This window comes from Procambarus clarkii, chromosome 18 (assembly GCF_040958095.1).
Source record: "Procambarus clarkii isolate CNS0578487 chromosome 18, FALCON_Pclarkii_2.0, whole genome shotgun sequence".
NCBI classification, from domain to species: domain Eukaryota; kingdom Metazoa; phylum Arthropoda; class Malacostraca; order Decapoda; family Cambaridae; genus Procambarus; species Procambarus clarkii.
Genome location: NC_091167.1, coordinates 18617029 through 18635312, shown reverse-complemented (window position 1 = coordinate 18635312; position 18284 = coordinate 18617029). Strand labels below are relative to the sequence as shown.

Here is an 18284-nt window from a genome sequence, read left to right as displayed (position 1 = left end):
CTGTCATATAACGCTTTGAAACTACCAACGGTTCTGGCCTCCACCACCTTCTCACTTAACTTGTTCCAACCGTCTACCACTCTGTTTGCCAAAGTAAATTTTCTTATATTTCTTCAGTAGCTTTGTTTAGTAAGTTTAAATCAATGACCTCTTGTTCTTGAAGTTTCAGGAATTCTTCCCTATCAATTTTAATCATTTTCGTTACTATTTTGTATGTACTGATCATATCCCCTCTTTTTCTTCCATCTTCTAGTTTTGGTGCATTTAATGCCTCTAACCTCTCTTCATAGCTCTTGTCCTTCGGTTCTAGGAGCCATTTAGTTGCATGTCTTTACAGCCTTTCCAGTTTGTTGATGTGCTTCTTAAGTAATTACCTAAGTGCCAAGTATTTGTCTGTCTGTCTATATGATTTTCATTGATATATCATGCCATTGTGATTTCATTGCAATGGCGTGACAAATATATACACACATAACACATACAGTACATGTATACAGCACAGTATATATAATGACACACACACACACACACACACACACTTGGCATGTCCATTTCCATTTCCTCCATGGAGACCCCTCAGTAACATTGGATGAGGATTTTTTGTACAGAAATATTCTTGCTTTATAAATTCATGTCCATCTCCAGTTCTTCCATGATTTGGTCAGTGACATCTGTTGGGTTCTTCTTGTACTGGAAAGCAGCATTTATGGCATCCTTGAACATCTGTTAAAAAAGAATACAGTTCTGGATTAGATCAGTCTTTAATGCAATGCTGGTTAACAACATGCAATGTCTATATGTTTACATGGGAGAAACCCAAGATGGGAGTTACCCTTAACACTCACAGTTCAGCTACATAGTATAATTTAGTTAATACTGTATACTGTAGACCCCCAATTAGTGTATATACACTAAGAGTTTCCATTAGTTTTGGACTAAATCCAGAACTAAAATGTACTTGCTGGTTGTTAGGCCATCCAGCAATGGAAGGGATACATTAGCACATGAGTAGTTCAAAACTTTAACCGAATATTCTGCCATCACTGCAGTCAGCCACATTTCTATATAACTATTTCAAGAAATATGACAATACAGTACAGTCACATCTAACTCCAATGAATCAGTTTGCACCAGACTATCTGCATCAAAAAGCTATTTCATTACATAGAAGCTTTGCTGTTTTTGTGCTACTTTATGCCTTCCTTGAGGTTATCTTGAGATGATTTCGGGGCTTTAGTGTCCCCGCGGCCCGGTCCTCGACCAGGCCTCCACCCCCCAGGAAGCAGCCAGTGACAGCTGACTAACACCCAGGTACCTATTTTACTGCTAGGTAACAGGGGCATAGGGTGAAAGAAACTCTGCCCATTGTTTCTTGCCGGCGCCTGGGATCGAACCCAGGACCACAGGATCACAAGTCCAGCGTGCTGTCCGCTCGGCCGACCGGCTCCCTGCCTTAAGTAATAATTTTTTTAAGTAGTGAAAATGATGAAACATGCTTTTTGGCATACTGTACTTTCATATGAAAATCACTTGGGGAAGGCAAATTCATAATGTATAAACTAATATTTTCATGCAAGTTTTACATTTTGTTAGCACCACATTCTGGTCAAGTGAATACACAAACTTATTTCATCAAAAGATATCCATTATTTTCTGTTGCAACACACATCACAACCTTATGACTAGAAAGGATCCTCTGTTGCAACACACATCACAACCTTATGGCTAGAAAGGATCCTCTGTTGCAACACACATCACAACCTTATGGCTAGAAAGGATCCTCTGTTGCAACACACATCACAACCTTATGGCTAGAAAGGATCCTCTGTTGCAACACACATCACAACCTTATGACTAGAAAGGATCCTCTGTTGCAACACACATCACAACCTTATGACTAGAAAGGATCCTCTGTTGCAACACACATCACAACCTTATGGCTAGAAAGGATCCTCTGTTGCAACACACATCACAACCTTATGGCTAGAAAGGATCCTCTGTTGCAACACACATCACAACCTTATGGCTAGAAAGGATCCTCTGTTGCAACACACATCACAACCTTATGGCTAGAAAGGATCCTCTGTTGCAACACACATCACAACCTTATGACTAGAAAGGATCCTCTGTTGCAACACACATCACAACCTTATGGCTAGAAAGGATCCTCTGTTGCATCCGAACCTATGTCAGAATGAGTTCCATTCAAGAAAGACGTCACTATAGTTAAAATAAAAACCAAACATTACATTACAAGTCTATAACTTAGAAAGTCATTTATAAAATACTTTGCTGTACAAAGTAATATTACTAAAAAATATTTACAAAGAAAATATCTCTGTTAGAGCAAACATAACTGCAGTGTTAGCATTTTACAGTACAGTAATTAAGTGTATGAAAAATACAAAAATTTGTCTTCTTCAAATATTTACCTTTAAGATATTCAAGGTTAATGTTACTGTATTACTGAACTTAATTCCATTTAACACTTAAACATTAATGAATATTTCTTTCATTTCACATTTCCATGACAACAAAAAGATTATGAAGAACAAACACTACACCAGAAGATTAAGAAACGACGATGTTTCGGTCTGTCCTGGACCCTTATCAAGTCATATCAGGTCAATAATGGTCCAGGACGAACCGAAATGTCACCGTTTCTTCATCTTCTGGTGTGTGGTTTAATCATGTCTTCGGCCATGTTATTGTGACTCATCGTTAACAAAAAGATTATACTGTACTGTACTTTTAAGTTCCCGTAACAATACATTGATTATAACTATGCAAAGGTTAGTGAATATAGAGGAACAACCTATCAAATGATCTGTTGTCCAATAATGCACCATTCTCTCAAAATCTGAACAAACACAAGAACAATATATTATAATTTAGTATATTATATAAACAGTATAGTATATTGTACACTACAGTACTGTACATTTCTGGGATGCCCCACTTGCTAGTTTCTCCTGTGTTTACAGGCTCTTACCACTGTGCCTAAATACTGTACCAGGCCTCCAAGATCCCCACAGACCTACTAGGAGGTAGAACATGAATCTACCACCATGTACGAGGTGCGGGAAGCTTGGGGACTAGAGATCTTTCCGAAGCTGAGGAATGCATACCAGAAAGATGAAAGAAAAGCCAGTGCTTGAAAGGAGAAATTAATATGAGGACACAAGGCATAAACAACTCTAGCACTAACTTAACCAGCTGCCAACAAATGGTGGCCCAGCCCACCACCTGATTTACCTGAGGGCCACTAACCCTAGTGGCCTTGATGAGGATGAGAAGCTGGCGGCTTGTCGGATGTCAGAGGTTTCCCCATTTGCCTTGATGATCTTTTCCTGGTATATTTTAAAACTTAACACAGTTTTGGCAATTATGGTTTTGGCAGGAAGCCGGTTCCATGAGTTAATAACCCTGTGGGTGAAAAAGCATCTCCTGTTCTCAGTCGTACATTGTGGCTTGTTGAGCTTGAAACCATTGCTCCTTGTTTGTGTTTGTTACTGTATCGACACCGTCACTGGAGTATGGAGAGGCAATTTCAGCGCCATCTATGGGTCTGCACTCCAGCTTCCCAGTATTGGGTGCTACGCAGACAACGCCATCTGTTGGTGGTGGCAAGGTATCGGTGAAAGGCTCTGGTTTCCTGCCTCAGTTAGAAGAGGAGGTCAATGATGATGACCTCTGGTGTGTGGTGTATCGAGATCGTCATCTAGGTTGTGGCTACAATTTACTATGTCAATTTCCTGGTAGAAGGGCGTTATCCTAGGATCACCCAGCGTACTATCTGTCTAGCTAATGACGTTTTATGTTCACAGAGGTGACATAAGGAGGCGATTGCGTCGAGGAGGGCAGTTCACCTTGGGCAGTCCAAGAACTCTTGACTTGCTTCTGTGAGAGGGCAAAGTGGCTGCCATCAGTTATAGCAGTGTGTTAGCTGCTGGTTTATGCAATGTTGGATGGCCCGACGTACCCGGGATTGGCCAGGAAGAGTTATGGGACGACAGTGGTGCAGCTGTTGAGAAGTACTGTTCGCGAGCTGCTAGAGACTTCTGCCAGGATGCTGGCTACCCCTGTATGTGATTGTTTGAGACCCCTGTCAGTGTATTGCTGAAACCCCCTGCCACGGTTTGTGGTGTGTGTGGACTGGCCCATGTTGAAGAAGGTGAACTCACCGGTGTTTACCATTAGGTGTGGACGACGTGTATCTGGAAAGTGGATTCACCGGGATTGATGAACACTGCCGATGTATTGTGTCCCGAGTTGAAGTGTCATTGTAAATACATGTAGTAATACTTTAATATAATATATATATAGTGGTGAAGGTGTTAATATATATTGGTGAAAGTGTTAATATATTGGTGAAGGTGTAATAGTGTATTGTTTACCCTTTTAATCTTTGCACTAATACCTGACACAGCCAGTTCTTGAAAGCTTACCACCGACTTGGGGTTGGATATAGAAGAGGTTATAACAGCAAGAACCCAGTTACTGGCCCAAAGTGGCCATAACAGTGTTTCATTTGACCTTCTGTAGAAAATATCCAGATCAACATCCTCTAATTTGTTCAGCATTTTAAAAGTTTCAATGTGATCCGTCCTGTCATGCCTGGTTTGCAGTGTTGTTACCCCTGTGGCCCTCAAGCGGTCCTAATACAAGAGATGACTTGGCTCTGGAATGACCTTTGTTGCCCGGTGTTGCACCTTCTCCAGAGCAGCTATGTCCTTCTGAAAATGAGGTCGCCATGCTTGGATACAGTAATCCAAATGAGGGTGCACCAGAGATTTATACAGTTGAACCATTATCTTCTATTCCTTATACATGGGGCCTCGACTTACGAATTTAATCCGTTCCCAGAGATGGGTCGTTAGTCGAAAATTCGTAGGTCGAAACAAATTTTCCCATACGAAACAATGCAAACTGAATTAATCCGTTCCACACCCCAAAAATATTAACTTAAAAATACATTCTATACCAAGTAACACTCATTTTGTAATAGCTACAATACAGTCCTGTATGTATATCTTACCATGAATGAGGACTCTTGCTGGCATATGGATGACAGTGAGGAGGAGAGGTGTTAGTGTTTGGAAGGGGAGTCCCCTTCCATTATAACATCAGGCAGTGATGACTTTTCTGGGGTACTCTCTCTCCTACGTTTTGCCTGCATACCACTAGGACCTGCTTGTGGCTCGCTGCTTGTTTTTCCACCATCTTGAAAAGCCATCACTCACCATCTTGAAAGATGGTAAATGATTCCCCCCCCCCCCCTCCACTTGAGGATTTTCTCCATGAGCCTGCAGATGTCAAGCTCATCAGCCAGTAGTTTTCTGCTGAGCTTTTTCTGCCTCTTTTGAAAATAGGGCTGACATTTGCACATTTCCAATCTAGGGGGAACTACCCCTTGGTCCAGAGATGTTCTGAAAAGTAGTTTCAGCAGTAGGCATAGTTCTTCTGCCAGTTCTTTAAGACTTTGAATTGGATTCCATCCACACTTGGGGCTTTAGAGTCTTTTAGTCTGTCAATGTTCTTTCTAATTATTTTGCATGTCACAGGTATATTCCTAAATTCCTTCTCCTCCCCTCTTCAAACATGTGTGTGGGTGATGGGATGTCATCCAACCTTTCGAATGTGAACACTGATGTAAAATAATCATTTAGTGTGTTTGCTGCCCTTTTATCATCCATTATAACTTGGTTAGTCTCATCTATTTAGGGTTCAACCGAGTCCTTTGTTTTAGTTTTCCCTCTTATATAGGCATAGAACGATTGTTTATCTTTCTTTATGTTTTGGGCAAGGGCACCTGCCTCACTAACTTGCCTGGTGCTGCATGTGTCAGTTGGCTTCTGCCAAGACTCATAACACACGAGAGTTCCTATCCATGGAACTCTCATTCTATGTGTTACTACTGTTTTATTTTGTTCATAGGTTTTACATTTATAATTGTTTTCTTCATACCATTAGGAGTACAGTAATTTGATTAGTCTATGAAGTACACGAGTTATTTATCTTAGAAAGATAATACAGTATGTATGCAGTACTCCATATCATGAGCCAAGATACAAAAAAGCACAATTAAGAGTGAAAAATATAAGGCCTTACTATAAAGACCATAATTTTAGAGATATGGTAAATTGTGTCCTCAGTGCTACATCATCAACATATTCAGAGGCTATCCTGGATCAAACTCATTTTCAATACACAGCTCATGCAGCTAGGATCCGACTTCAACCATATTTAGATCGCCTATCACTTTGTATCCCTACAACTGAGCATCTCACACCCAGGGATTCTTACCTTAACAACATTAGTGCCACTTGAGGCCGACACATAGTACATTGGGATGTTGTTCTTCTCTGGGAAAGCAAAACTCTTTCCTGCAATATCTTCATTTTCTGAAACACATGATCAAAATAGTGCATAAATTATCCAATAACTTTCACTGGACATTTTTTAAGAACATCCCCTCACCATTAAAAACTTTAATCCCTTGCTCAAACTGCTTAATTCTGACTGGACTTGTTCAGGCTTACTAAGGATTCTGGTTTAATGAGTATTCTACATTTTTTGGCTACTTATTACTGTATATTGCCATTTTATTACCATTTGATTTGAACTTTTGTCTTGACTCTAGACCTGTGTTTCTCCACCTGTCTGGGAGAGCTCGTTTGTGGCTCCCTGAAGCTAGTGTGGTGATATAGTGCCAAACTACTAGGTGGCATCAGTCAAGAAGTTCTTTTTTACCTACCAGGAACCACAAGCCAGAATCTGGCTCCACTCTAGAAAGGCAAAGAGAGCAGTGGCATGAATGAAAAAACTTCTATGAATTTATTCATATCTGCCCCCAGTGGGGAAGGCACTCAAAGCCAGCAAGACAAAACAGACCGCTGCTGGTTAGAAGCGAGACTGCAGCCTCAAAACTTGCAAAAGAATTCCTCCCAACAATATAAACAAACGAAAGAAACTTTATGAAACTAGTACAAACCCGTTTGTCCCACCTTTCCCCCCCCCCCGCCCTCCTTGTTAGTGAGGAGAAGGGAGCAAGAGGAACTTACGAAGCAAGAATGGAGGACTTTTGGACTGGTAGATTCGTTAACCTCATCCTGGAGACTGTCATGTATCAACATATTAAAGAAGCTATAAGAATGAGGAAGGGGATGTTCCTTCAGTGTTGGATTTGATATTCACCAAGAAAGAAAGAGATTCAACATTCAGTGCCCTTTTCCTTTGGGCAAGTGCTCATGTGCTTTTGGAAATAAAGTAAGCAATGTGTTATAATATAATCTAGAATAGGATAAGGAAAACTAAGCAGTTAAAAAAACTGATTTCAAGATAGGACACTATGTGGAACTTAGAAAGTTCTTTAATAAATTTGATTGCAACGACTTGCTGTTAGACAAGGAAGTAAATGAGATGCATGTCAAGTTTTGTGAAATATATGATAAAGGCACAACAAATTTTATACCAAAGCAAAAATGCAGACCTAGGAAACATGATTGGTTTAATAGAAACTGTGAGAGGGCCAGAGATCAAAAGACACAAAAATTGAGTCAATATAGGAAGAGTCCACACCCTCAAATATACCAGCAATACAAAGAAGTAAATAAAACTACATGGCAGTGAGAAAGGAGAGAGAAGTTTTGAGAGAGGGATAGCAGACAAATGTCAAACAGAACCAGACTTATTCTATAAATTCATTAAAAGCAAACTGCAGGTAAAGGATAAAATTCAAAGGTTGAAAATGGGAAACAGATTCACAGATAATGAAAAGGATTAAACAAACAGTTCCAATAAGTGTTTGTGCAAAATGAAATTTTCAGAAACCCAGACACTTCCAGAGAACATAGAGCAGTCTCGAGGCAAAGTGGAAAAAAATGCTCAAAAAGCTAAGTAGGAATATAGCAGTTGGCCCAAATGAAGTTTCATCACGGGTTCTGAGAGAATGCACACACAAGCTCAGCGTTCAACTTCAATTGATATTTCAGTCATCTCTGTGTACAGGAGTCCTAGCAGATATATGGAAAAAGGAGTCCTAGCAGATATATGGAAAAAGGAGTCCTAGCAGATATATGGAAAAAGGAGTCCTAGCAGATATATGGAAAACATAGTTTCAATCTACAAAAGTGGCAGCAGGAAAGACCCTCTTAATTACAGACCTGTATCATTGACAAGTGTAGTAGCCAAAATAATGGAAAAAAATTATTTAAACCAAATGGGTAACACAGTACACCTGGAGAAATATGATATAATAACAGAGTGAGAATATGGTTTTCAATCTGGAAGGCCCTGTGTGATGAATTGATTTAGTTTCAATGATAGAGCCACATAGATTTTACAGGAAGGAGATGGTTGGTTTGACTGCATTTATCTAGACCTCAAAAAGGCTATCAACAGAGTCACACATAAGAAGTCATTCTGGAAATTGGAACATACTGGAGGAGTGACAGGGAGGCTTCTAACATGGATGAAAATTTTTCCAAACAACCAAAAATGGGGGGGGGGGGCAGTAATCAGAGGCAATGTGTCAGACTGGAAAAATATGTCACGAGTGAGTACCGCATGGGTCAGTTCTTGCACCACTAATGTTCTCTGTCTATATAAACGACCTGACAGAAGGAATAAAGAATTATATAAACATATTTGCTGATGATGCTAAGATATTAGGGAAGAGAAAGGAATTATCAGGGGAAATATGCCAAGCCATTTCGACTATATGGAACTTGGAAGGGGTCAGGATAAGGATTTGGGATGGGACCGGGGAAAGGAATGGTGCCCAACCACTTGGACAGTCGGGGATTGAACGCCGACCTGCATGAAGCGAGACATTTAATCCATTTTATAAGCCTAATAAACAATTTTCTTATACAGTATTAATAAATTTCAGTATTTACCCAAATTTGAGAAAATCTTTCGACCAAGACAGCTGAATGCTGGTTCAATCCTGCTCTAAAGATTTTTTCATATATACACTGTACTGTATTACGATATTGTGGTTTCATTGTGTACTCGTATTTGCCTTAGAGCCACCATCTCTAGTGGTCCTTTATGATGACAGGAAGCCAGTGGCTTATCAATCACCTTCCCCCATTAGTATTAATTCTTTATTATAACTATATCATTATTGTGCTCATAGCAGCATTGAATGTATTTCTAATCAAATTGAATAAGGCTACACATACCGTCGATTTTATTGACAGCACAGAAACATGGAATCTCTGGTCTATGTTGTCGTAGCTCCTTATACCAGTTGGAGAGGTTCTTGTATGTCACTTTGCGTGTACCGTCAAACACCAAGATTGCAGCATGAGCCTGAAAAATATAAATTCCATTTACCTGCAATAGGGGATAAGCAATTAATGTCAGAGTAATTACCCCAAGGAAGATTATTTAACATTAGGCAAATATTTTTCCTAAAGAATCCTTAACAAAATAACATACTGTAGTACTATCATGTTGTACATGATGCAGTTTTGCCTAGTGTCTGTAGGAGTGAATCTCCAGTTGGAACTAAGAACCTATTGAATTTGATACAGTATTGCAGTACAGTACTGTACTGTATACTGTATTGTGGTGCTGCACACTGAATTGTAGTATAGTGAACACTTGCTCAAATGGACTAGGTGTACAGGAGGGAAATTGGATCCCATGGAAGGAGCTCATTCCAGTAGCATGCTCATTATACAGCATTTGACAACAATGAAAAATAATTACCCGACTTACCCGACACAGGTAAATTGAAGGTAATTGAAAACCTTCAGTGGATTACATTAACATTTTAATTATTTAAAAAGTCTCAGCATTGAATGTAATGAAATGCCTCTTTCTAGAGGAGCCCCAATGGCTCCCTAAAGCTATTTTGCCGATATTGCTCCATATTAAAATGTCGTATCAATCACGGACGACCTGTTCGGCCTTACGGGAGTTGGAGCCAGAACCTGGCACCCTCATAAAGGAAGCAAGTGACAATTTGCCAACCCACTAGCAAAACCCACTAGCAAAACCCTCCAGAAAGTCAGCAAAGCTTTATAAACAACAGGAGGGTTCACAGAAAATGAAGCCTTGCAACCACCAAAAACTCCACAAACTAGCTCAAAACTCAGCAGTACCAATTACCCCCACCAGGCACCCTGGCCCAGCACTCGACCAGCTTCCAATCTCAGTTCTGGATCTGATGAACAACCCCACAAAGAACCAACAAATCTGGAGATTCACTTTCCCCCCTCCACTTCCCTCCTGAAACAGGCATTTCACTGAAGTATTTAAATGAAGAGTTTCTGGAGGGTATCCCCCAGTTTTTGTTTTCTGTGGCTAGTTAGCATTAGGGCCAAATAAACAGATCCCCCTCCCCCACCTCCAGTGAAGAGCCTGAAGCTTCCAAACCCTACAGACAGAAGAGAGCGCTCACAAAAAGACAGCCTGTAGAAAGATACCACAAGCCAAGGAGAAACCCATAAACTGAGGCAGAGAGAAAAACCAAAACCAAGTGACAGAGGAGGATGGTACCATGGAACCAAACCCCAAAGAGCTCAAAGGGGAAGCCAGTAATGCAAGAGGTGACAAAGGGTGAGTGGGGCATTTGTTTATTTGACGCTATTGTGATTTCTGTGTGTAATGGGGCATGAACCCACCGATCCCAAGAGTGGTGAAATGTGCAGAACCAGAGAAACCAATACAATGCCCAGAGTCAAACCCTGCACAGAGGAAATACTATACAGGCAAAATTCAGGCTCCAGCACAATTGTTCTGCCAACAAGAGTCACCCAGGCCTGATCCAACACCTGATGGCAATACAGCTGCATGCAGAGCAAGACATCCAGAGGCAAGGATAGAAACCAACTAAGAGTCCCAAATGAGACCTAGACATGTCCGAACCTGGGATGGAACCAACTGGGACTTCCTCCAGTACACCAGTAACCCGAACCTAGTGAGCTGAAAAAGGCCCAGATCCCTGGCCAGCTGACACATGAACTGACTGGCCACCCACACCGGCCAGTTGTCAACGTATCAAAACAGAAGATCCTCTGAAATGTAGCCAGGCCACCACAACCTGTGCTAAATTATTAAACACACAGGGAGCCAGATTCAAGCCACAGGAAGGAACCATGAAGTGGTAAGCCTGACACCCTACAACAAAACCTAGCCAATCCCTGAACTGAGGACGTTTCACAGGTCCAGTGAATCATGCTTTGGGATTGGGAACAACCAGGACACACACCAGAGGGGCAAGGCCATTTCGACCACACCCAAGTCCAACCCACCCACAATGCATAATGCAGTACTAGGGAGGTCAGGGAGGACTCCTGACCAGCATGACCCAACCCCAAGAACAGGGAAGAGACCAACCAACACCACTGCAGGTCGAGAGAGAGAGAACCCAAAAAGACAACAAATCATATGACCAGGAGCTGACAAAATGTACCAGATGCTCATGACCCCGTCATGGCAGCATCAAGAAGACAAACTGTGAAAGGACCGGCATAAACCATGAGCAGAACCAACCTTCCACTACATGCAATTGGAATGTCAAGCAGAGGATGAACTTGCATCAGGCAGTGCAACGGCTTGAGAATCAGTTCCACCTAAGGGCCTACATTGACCAATAAGGTAGGGTGGCAAGGTTTCCACCCTACCCGACTGCCTCCGATGAGGGCAAAGCCCAGGGAAAGCAAAAAAATGATCAATGGAGCAGCCAGAGAAAGCTACTGCAGATAAAACCTATGCAATAACATCTTTGGGAAAGTGGAGAGGTGAAAAGGGGGAGGCAGAGAAAAGGGTAAGAGACTAAGCCAAATCTAATAAATGGGCCAACATGTCCTGTTGATATGCGAGGCGGCCCAAATATAATGCCAATTTGTGGGCCACCCTCAGTGGCTACTTGATTTCCTCCCCTCCCATCCAGGTAGTCATGGTGGGTCTTGTGTGTACATCTGCTCCAGAACTGAGAGCTCAGACTCCTAAAGGAGGTAAGTTACTTCCCCTTTACCCCCAAACAAGTGGGGGAAAGTTGGGGAGGGTAGCAAACATGCTTACACTAGTTTCGAGAGATTTGATAGTTTGTTGACGTAGATGGGGAAGTTCATGAGGCGGGTTTCGATGCTTTGGTCTCTTTTAAACTCTACAGTGGTTTGTTTTGACTTGCTGACTTTCTGGATACCTTTTCTGGTGAGGTGGTGAAATGTCACCACTCCATGTGCCTCTGTGAGGAGGGGAGGGGGCCAGGTTCAAGCTTTGGTCTTTGGTAGGCTTAAAACTACACAGGTGATGCTGTCTGGTACAGTAGATGGACACCATATAGCTTCAGGGAGCCTCTGGAGCTCACTCCCTAGAAACTGGCTTTTCATTACTGTACATTCAACACTGGTTCTTTTTTTATGAAAATGTATACAAACTGTGTTCTACCATTTTCACTACAGTAATAAAAACATTTTAATGTTTGATAGAAAATAAGAAACTTCAGCTACAACAAATTTATAGCTACAGTAAATGGAGTCTAATATTAATATAATTCAAAAGTGGGTTCAAACATTCAAAATAGGTCAAGTGGGAGTACATTGTACTGTACAACATCATGATCTGTTTTGTAAATTCACCTGATGATAGTATGACGGGTGCATTGTCTGAAACCTCTCTTGTCCTGCTGTGTCCCAAAAATCTGGAAAAATTTAAAGAAACCCAGTGATGCTGTACAGTATATAATTTAAATACAGTATTGCAAGTTAGTTTTAGCTACACATTAAATTATTTGGTGCATCATACAGTACTGGTATTGTACCGATTCATTTAGGACCTTGAACAATGTGGGTCCTATAGCACAGTAGTCTATGTCCTCGGCTCACAACCAAGGACCCGGGGTTTGACCCTCGGGCAAGTCAGAGAGAGTTCAACACATTTTCTTTCACCTGATGCCTCTGTTCCCACCTAGCAGCAAATAGTATGTACAGTACTTGGAAGCTAGGTAATTTGCATCCTGCGTAAAAGTCAGTAGTTGGCCTGGATAAGCCTTACAGTGTTCCTTGCCCCGATTATGGGAACTACTGTATAAGGCAACTTATCATATATATGTGGCCAAGTAACACATTCAAAATGGCTAGAACAAAATTATGCCAGAAAAGACATAATATTATACAGTAGTGAACAGTGTACTGTATTCATACAATAGTTAGTCTATGGTACTGTACTGTATTTTATTGTGAATGGGCAAAATGCCCAGTTAGCATATGGCTGGGAGCAGCAAGTCACTAAACAAGCATTCTTGAGAAAATATTGAGGCAATACAATGGGAAAGAGTCTGCATCCCTGGCCTCATACACTACTTACTGAACCATCTACTGCATGTACCTGGCAAGTCCCGGGATGTGGGTTCAATCCCTTTGTATGACCTCAATATTTTCTTAGATAAATCACGATCTTGGGATTTTATCTTGCAAAACATTCTTCACGGCACACGCGGCTCTGACATCCCTTCAGTTTCACCTAGACAAATTTACACTACATTATCATAAAACATAAACATTTTATTTAGACAAAAGTACAGTACATACATACATAATTCATTTGCAAGAAGGTACAATGGGTTGGTGAGATTACGTAAGATTGGTATTTTTACATTCATGCAAAGCCACTAACACGCATAGCGTTTGGGCAGGTCTTTAATCTAACATTAACAGGCAAGATGAAAGGGTACATTGTAGCAAGGTTTTTATATCAACAAATAACTACAACATAAATTGACAGCAATGATTACACTGCTAAGGATATACGTATGTCTTAAGTACTAATATTGGGGAAGTGGGTAGTACAAGATACAGAGTGAGTTTTAAGCACAAGGTAGTAAACTATGAGGATGAAATTAGGTACTTTTTGGTTTTACTTTTTAACAGGGCGTGGGTTGGACAATTTTTTAATTCACCAGGGAGTGGGTTCCAAAGACTGGGCCCTTTTATTGGCATGGAGTGTTTGCACAGATTTAGTTTGACTCTTGGGAATACCAAAGAGAGATTTATTTCTGGTGTGGTGCACATGGGTTCTATTACATCTATCAAGGAAAAGTTTCAGATCAAAATTAGCATTTAGGAACAAGGTTTTGTACATGTAGACAGCACATGAGAATGTGTGGAGTGTATGTTTAGCATGTTAAGGGACTTAAATAGAGGGACTGTGTGTTGTCTGAAGACAGAGTTTGTTATAGTTCTGATAGCAGATTTTTGCCGAGTGATATCATAAAACATTGGGGTAATTTGCAGTGGTTAAAACCCATGCACAGATACCGATGTTAGATAGAAATAGATTAGTGCATAGTATAATGAGAGGAGAGCAGAGTGGGGAACATAATATCTGATTTTAGAAAGTACAGTATACCGACCATTTTTTAGATTTTTTGGCTGTGTGGCATGTGGGTGCTGAAGTTCAGTCCCTTGTCTATGTATAGTCCAAGGAAATTCCCCTCATTTTTATTGGTAATGTTAACATCGTCTAACTGAAGCTGAATTTGATATGACAATTTACTACCAAATAAAATGTATAAGGTTTTTTCTATGTTTAATGCAAGTTTGTTAGTTGACATCCAAGAGTGGACTTGTGTTTAATTCACTGTTGACAATATTATTTAGTGTATGGGAGGGGATTGGGGTCAGAATAGACAAAGGTAGTATCATCTGCAAATAGTATAGGTTTAAGAATGTTAGAAACATTTGGCAAAATCATTAATCTAACATATCAGATCAATATGTTGATATTGATATCAATATCAGTCTGATCTATACATACAAGGAAAGAAACACAGTGTTGGATTTATAGGTAGGCAAAACTATGCCTAAAACCACTAATACAAATATTTTGAGAAATTATGCATGAAGATACAGTAACTTTTTTATGCCAACAAATTATTTCTTACTATGGAAAGTAGGTACTAAGACATATTCATATTCAATCCATTAAAATATAATGAAACAACCTTTATAACAAAAAAATTATTTGTATATCAGAAAGTCTAGATTTATCAGAGGAAAATCAATCTGAAATTGGGAATATACAAAGGTCTTTTAGATATGAATTTAAATAAATAATAAATAAATAAATATGTTTATTCAGGTAAGGTACTGTACATACATACAAGTGATGTTACATTAATGGATTGATATATAGATAGAGCTAGTACATACAATGCCTAAAGCCACTATTACGCAATGCGTTTCGGGCAAGAAAAACATTAATATCTAGAACTTAATACTAATTGAGCATAAAGAATAAAAAGTGTTGAGAACAAATACAAATAAAGATAAAAAAAAAAAGGGGGAACATGATTGAAAAAGCAGCACAAATATTTCATTGGAGATATTCGAGACCTGAATACAGTGGTACTCTACACGTACAAGAGTTCTAACTTACCAACATCTAACTTCTGAATGGCCTTCTAAAAAATTTAAAAGACTGAAAAAGGCAACAACCAAAAGTCCTGTAAACTTTCCTAGGGTCTAGAACAACACACACGAACTATATCAGGCCAAAGACAACATGCATTAGGTCTAGGATTGCCTAATTGAGCCTAGGAGATGTTCTATTGGGTTAGGTTGTATAGTTACTATACCATCCACTTTCTAGCACGATACTTGAAGTACGTATTATAATACTGTAGTACAAAACGTTAATCTTTTAGGGGTACAAAAGCCCATCATGCGTGTATGTTCCCCCAACAGTTGCTCAAAGTGCTGTCAATTGTCGAGGATGGGCTGTATCTTGCTCCCTAGGAACAAGACTACATTTAGAGTACAAGAATGTGAGAACTCTTGCATATACGTATAAATAAATAAAATAAAAAAATAGAAGTCATTAATACTGTTTATCCTCTCAAGGCTAACACTATACCTATGAACAACTTTGGCAAAACACAAATAGCAAATTTTGACCCAAGGGCCACAAACACTAGTGGCCTCGACGAGGACAGGAAGCCAGCGAAGTTATACAGTAATAAGCTTTTATTATAGCCATAAAAGTCTAATGGCCAAAATACTATATGTACCCAGCTGCTTTATATAATAAACAATATACTTAACCCACTATGAAACCACTTTAACATGCAAAATGCATTGTATGCTGTATAACTAAAATATTCTTATTATTATGTAAATAAAGATAATACTACTAACCTACTAATACATCTGTGTTTTCCACCTTGGTGCGATATCTGTACAAGGTAAGAGCAAAGGTGGACAGCTGCTGGTGCTGGTAGCCGTCCATCAGAAACCGCTCCACAAGTCTATAAAGCAGACAAGAACGTTTAGTGGTGGCACCTTCGACGACCCGCCACCTTCCTCTTCCCATAGAGGCCACTGGCGGCTCTCGGATAAATTCAGATTCAATTTATGATTTTTTTTATTTATTTAACCGAATAATACCTTGCGGTATTCTTATTAAGTGTGCATGACAGAGGAGAGGCATACCTAAAACTGAACTTCAGCTCAAGACTTCGTAATATTTGTTGTTGAGGGAATACAGTACTGTATTTCTAATACAGTACTGTATTTCTAATACAGTACTGTATTTCTAATACAGTACTGTATTTAGACCTCACCGACAATGACATTAAAACAATGGAAAATGGTTAGATAACACAAAGGTGTTACAATACAATAAAGTACAAAATTAGGTAAATTTGGATAAATTAGGGTAAAAATCAGGTAAATTTAAATAAATTAAGGTAAAATCAGGTAATTTGGATAGATTAAAGGAAATTAAGGTAAAATCAGGTAAATTAGGGTAAAATCGGGTAAATTAAGGTAAAATCAGGTAAATTAAGGTAAAATCGGGTAAATTAAGGTATAATCAGGTAATTTAGATAAATTAAAACAAATTAAGGTAAAATTGGGTAAATTAAGGTAAAATCAGACAAATTAAGGTAAAATCAGGCAAATTAAGGTAAAATCAGGCAAATTAAGGTAAAATCAGGCAAATTAAGGTAAAATCAGGCAAATTAAGGTAAAAATCAGGCAAATTAAGTTACAGTCAGGTCAATTCAGGTACACAAAAAACAGGTCAAACTAGGTAATAGTCAAGTCCAACCGGACAGGACCTACTTGGACTTGCCGACAGCACTGTCCCCCAGACATATGACCTTCACGGCCAGTTCCCCCTTGCTGGTGTTCTTGTCGTAGTCCAGCTGGGTGTTCTCCCCCTGGGCGTCCTTCTCACACGTCTCCTCAGACATCTTCCTCACCAAGATTGTTCAGACAAGAAAAAATAAGGATATTCGGGATATTAACTACAGCGGCCACTTGATACGAGGTCCATGCAACACTTGAGAGAGCTACTGAACAATTGGTATAGCTAGTAATAGTCCCAAACTAGCATTAGTCACTTGAGGTGTATTCCATTGGGCTTGAGAAAGGTGTTTATATACATAGAGCAATGTGTACCCGTGTATACAGACTATGTATTATTGAATGGCTGAACCAGGCTATCATTCCTCAGCGTCTCCCGCTGCCAGACGTACGATCAAGGCACCACTTGATATTATACACCATATCTCTAGGGTCTAGTGCAATATTTAACTTGTTAAAAATAAGAGATGATGGTAAATTATTGAATGAAATTGTAAAGCATTTAATTAAAGGAAGAATTACGATAATATTGATCAGTGCAGGTCACTGGGCATTGGTAAATACGGATTTCACACGTCTTAGGTTATTGGTCACAGGTCATTGTTACCTGAATTTACCTGAGGGTCACTAACACTGTAGTGGCCTCAACAAGGACAGGAAACCGGCGGCTTGTCAAACATCCCCCATATGCCTTGATCATCTTTTTCCAGTTGGATTTTAAAATTTAACAGAGGTTTTGGCATATGCTACTTCGGCGGGTAGGCGGTTCCATGGGGTTTATAACCCTGTGGATGAAGCAGCATCTCGTGTTCTCAGTCATCATACATTGTGGCTTGTTGAGCTTGACACCATTGCTCCTTGTTTGTGTTACTTGTCACTGCTTCCTGGTCATTGGTCTCTATAGTCATAGGTTAATGGTTCCTTATCATGCGTCACTAATGACCGTTACTAAGCATTGGTCCAGCGTCATTGATCATTGGTCATATGTCCCTGGTCTCTTGTCATTGGTCACTGGTCCACATAACTGGGTACTGGTCCACATCATTAGTCACTGGTCCACATAACTGGGCCCTGGCCCACATAACTGGGCCCTGGTCCACATAACTGGGCCCTGGCCCACATAACTGGGCCCTGGTCCACATAACTGGGCCCTGGTCCACATAACTGGGCCCTGGCCCA

General features: G+C 40.0%; 1 protein-coding gene across 2 annotated transcripts; it reads right to left on the bottom strand.

Moving 5' to 3' along the window:
• Positions 1 to 337: 337 nt before the first annotated feature.
• On the bottom strand, positions 338 to 17563 carry LOC123754515 (rab-like protein 2A). Of its 2 annotated transcripts, none has more exons than XM_045736982.2 (6): positions 17082 to 17563; positions 16155 to 16264; positions 12600 to 12661; positions 9189 to 9342; positions 6307 to 6404; positions 338 to 723 (listed from the first exon to the last, which is right to left on the bottom strand). In XM_045736982.2, the coding sequence occupies exons 1-6, from the start codon at positions 17210 to 17212 to the stop codon at positions 622 to 624; spliced, it is 657 nt and encodes a 218-aa protein (XP_045592938.1). In that variant the 5' UTR covers positions 17213 to 17563; the 3' UTR covers positions 338 to 621. The 2 variants fall into 2 exon arrangements, with proteins under 2 accessions (XP_045592938.1, XP_045592939.1); XM_045736983.2 differs by having other exon boundaries at positions 9189 to 9318; positions 17082 to 17540.
• Positions 17564 to 18284: the final 721 nt, after the last annotated feature.

Bases quoted from the DNA above. Each gene is read 5' to 3' on its own strand.
- LOC123754515 (XM_045736982.2), bottom strand. From the start codon at position 17,212: ATGTCTGAGGAGACGTGTGAGAAGGACGCCCAGGGGGAGAACACCCAG. The intron at 12,662-16,154 runs GTTAGTAGTATT...AAATTTTTCCAG, and splicing joins AAACACAGATGTATTAGTAG to ATTTTTGGGACACAGCAGGA. The intron at 724-6,306 runs GTAAGAATCCCT...CTTTTTTAACAG, and splicing joins GTGGCACTAATGTTGTTAAG to ATGTTCAAGGATGCCATAAA.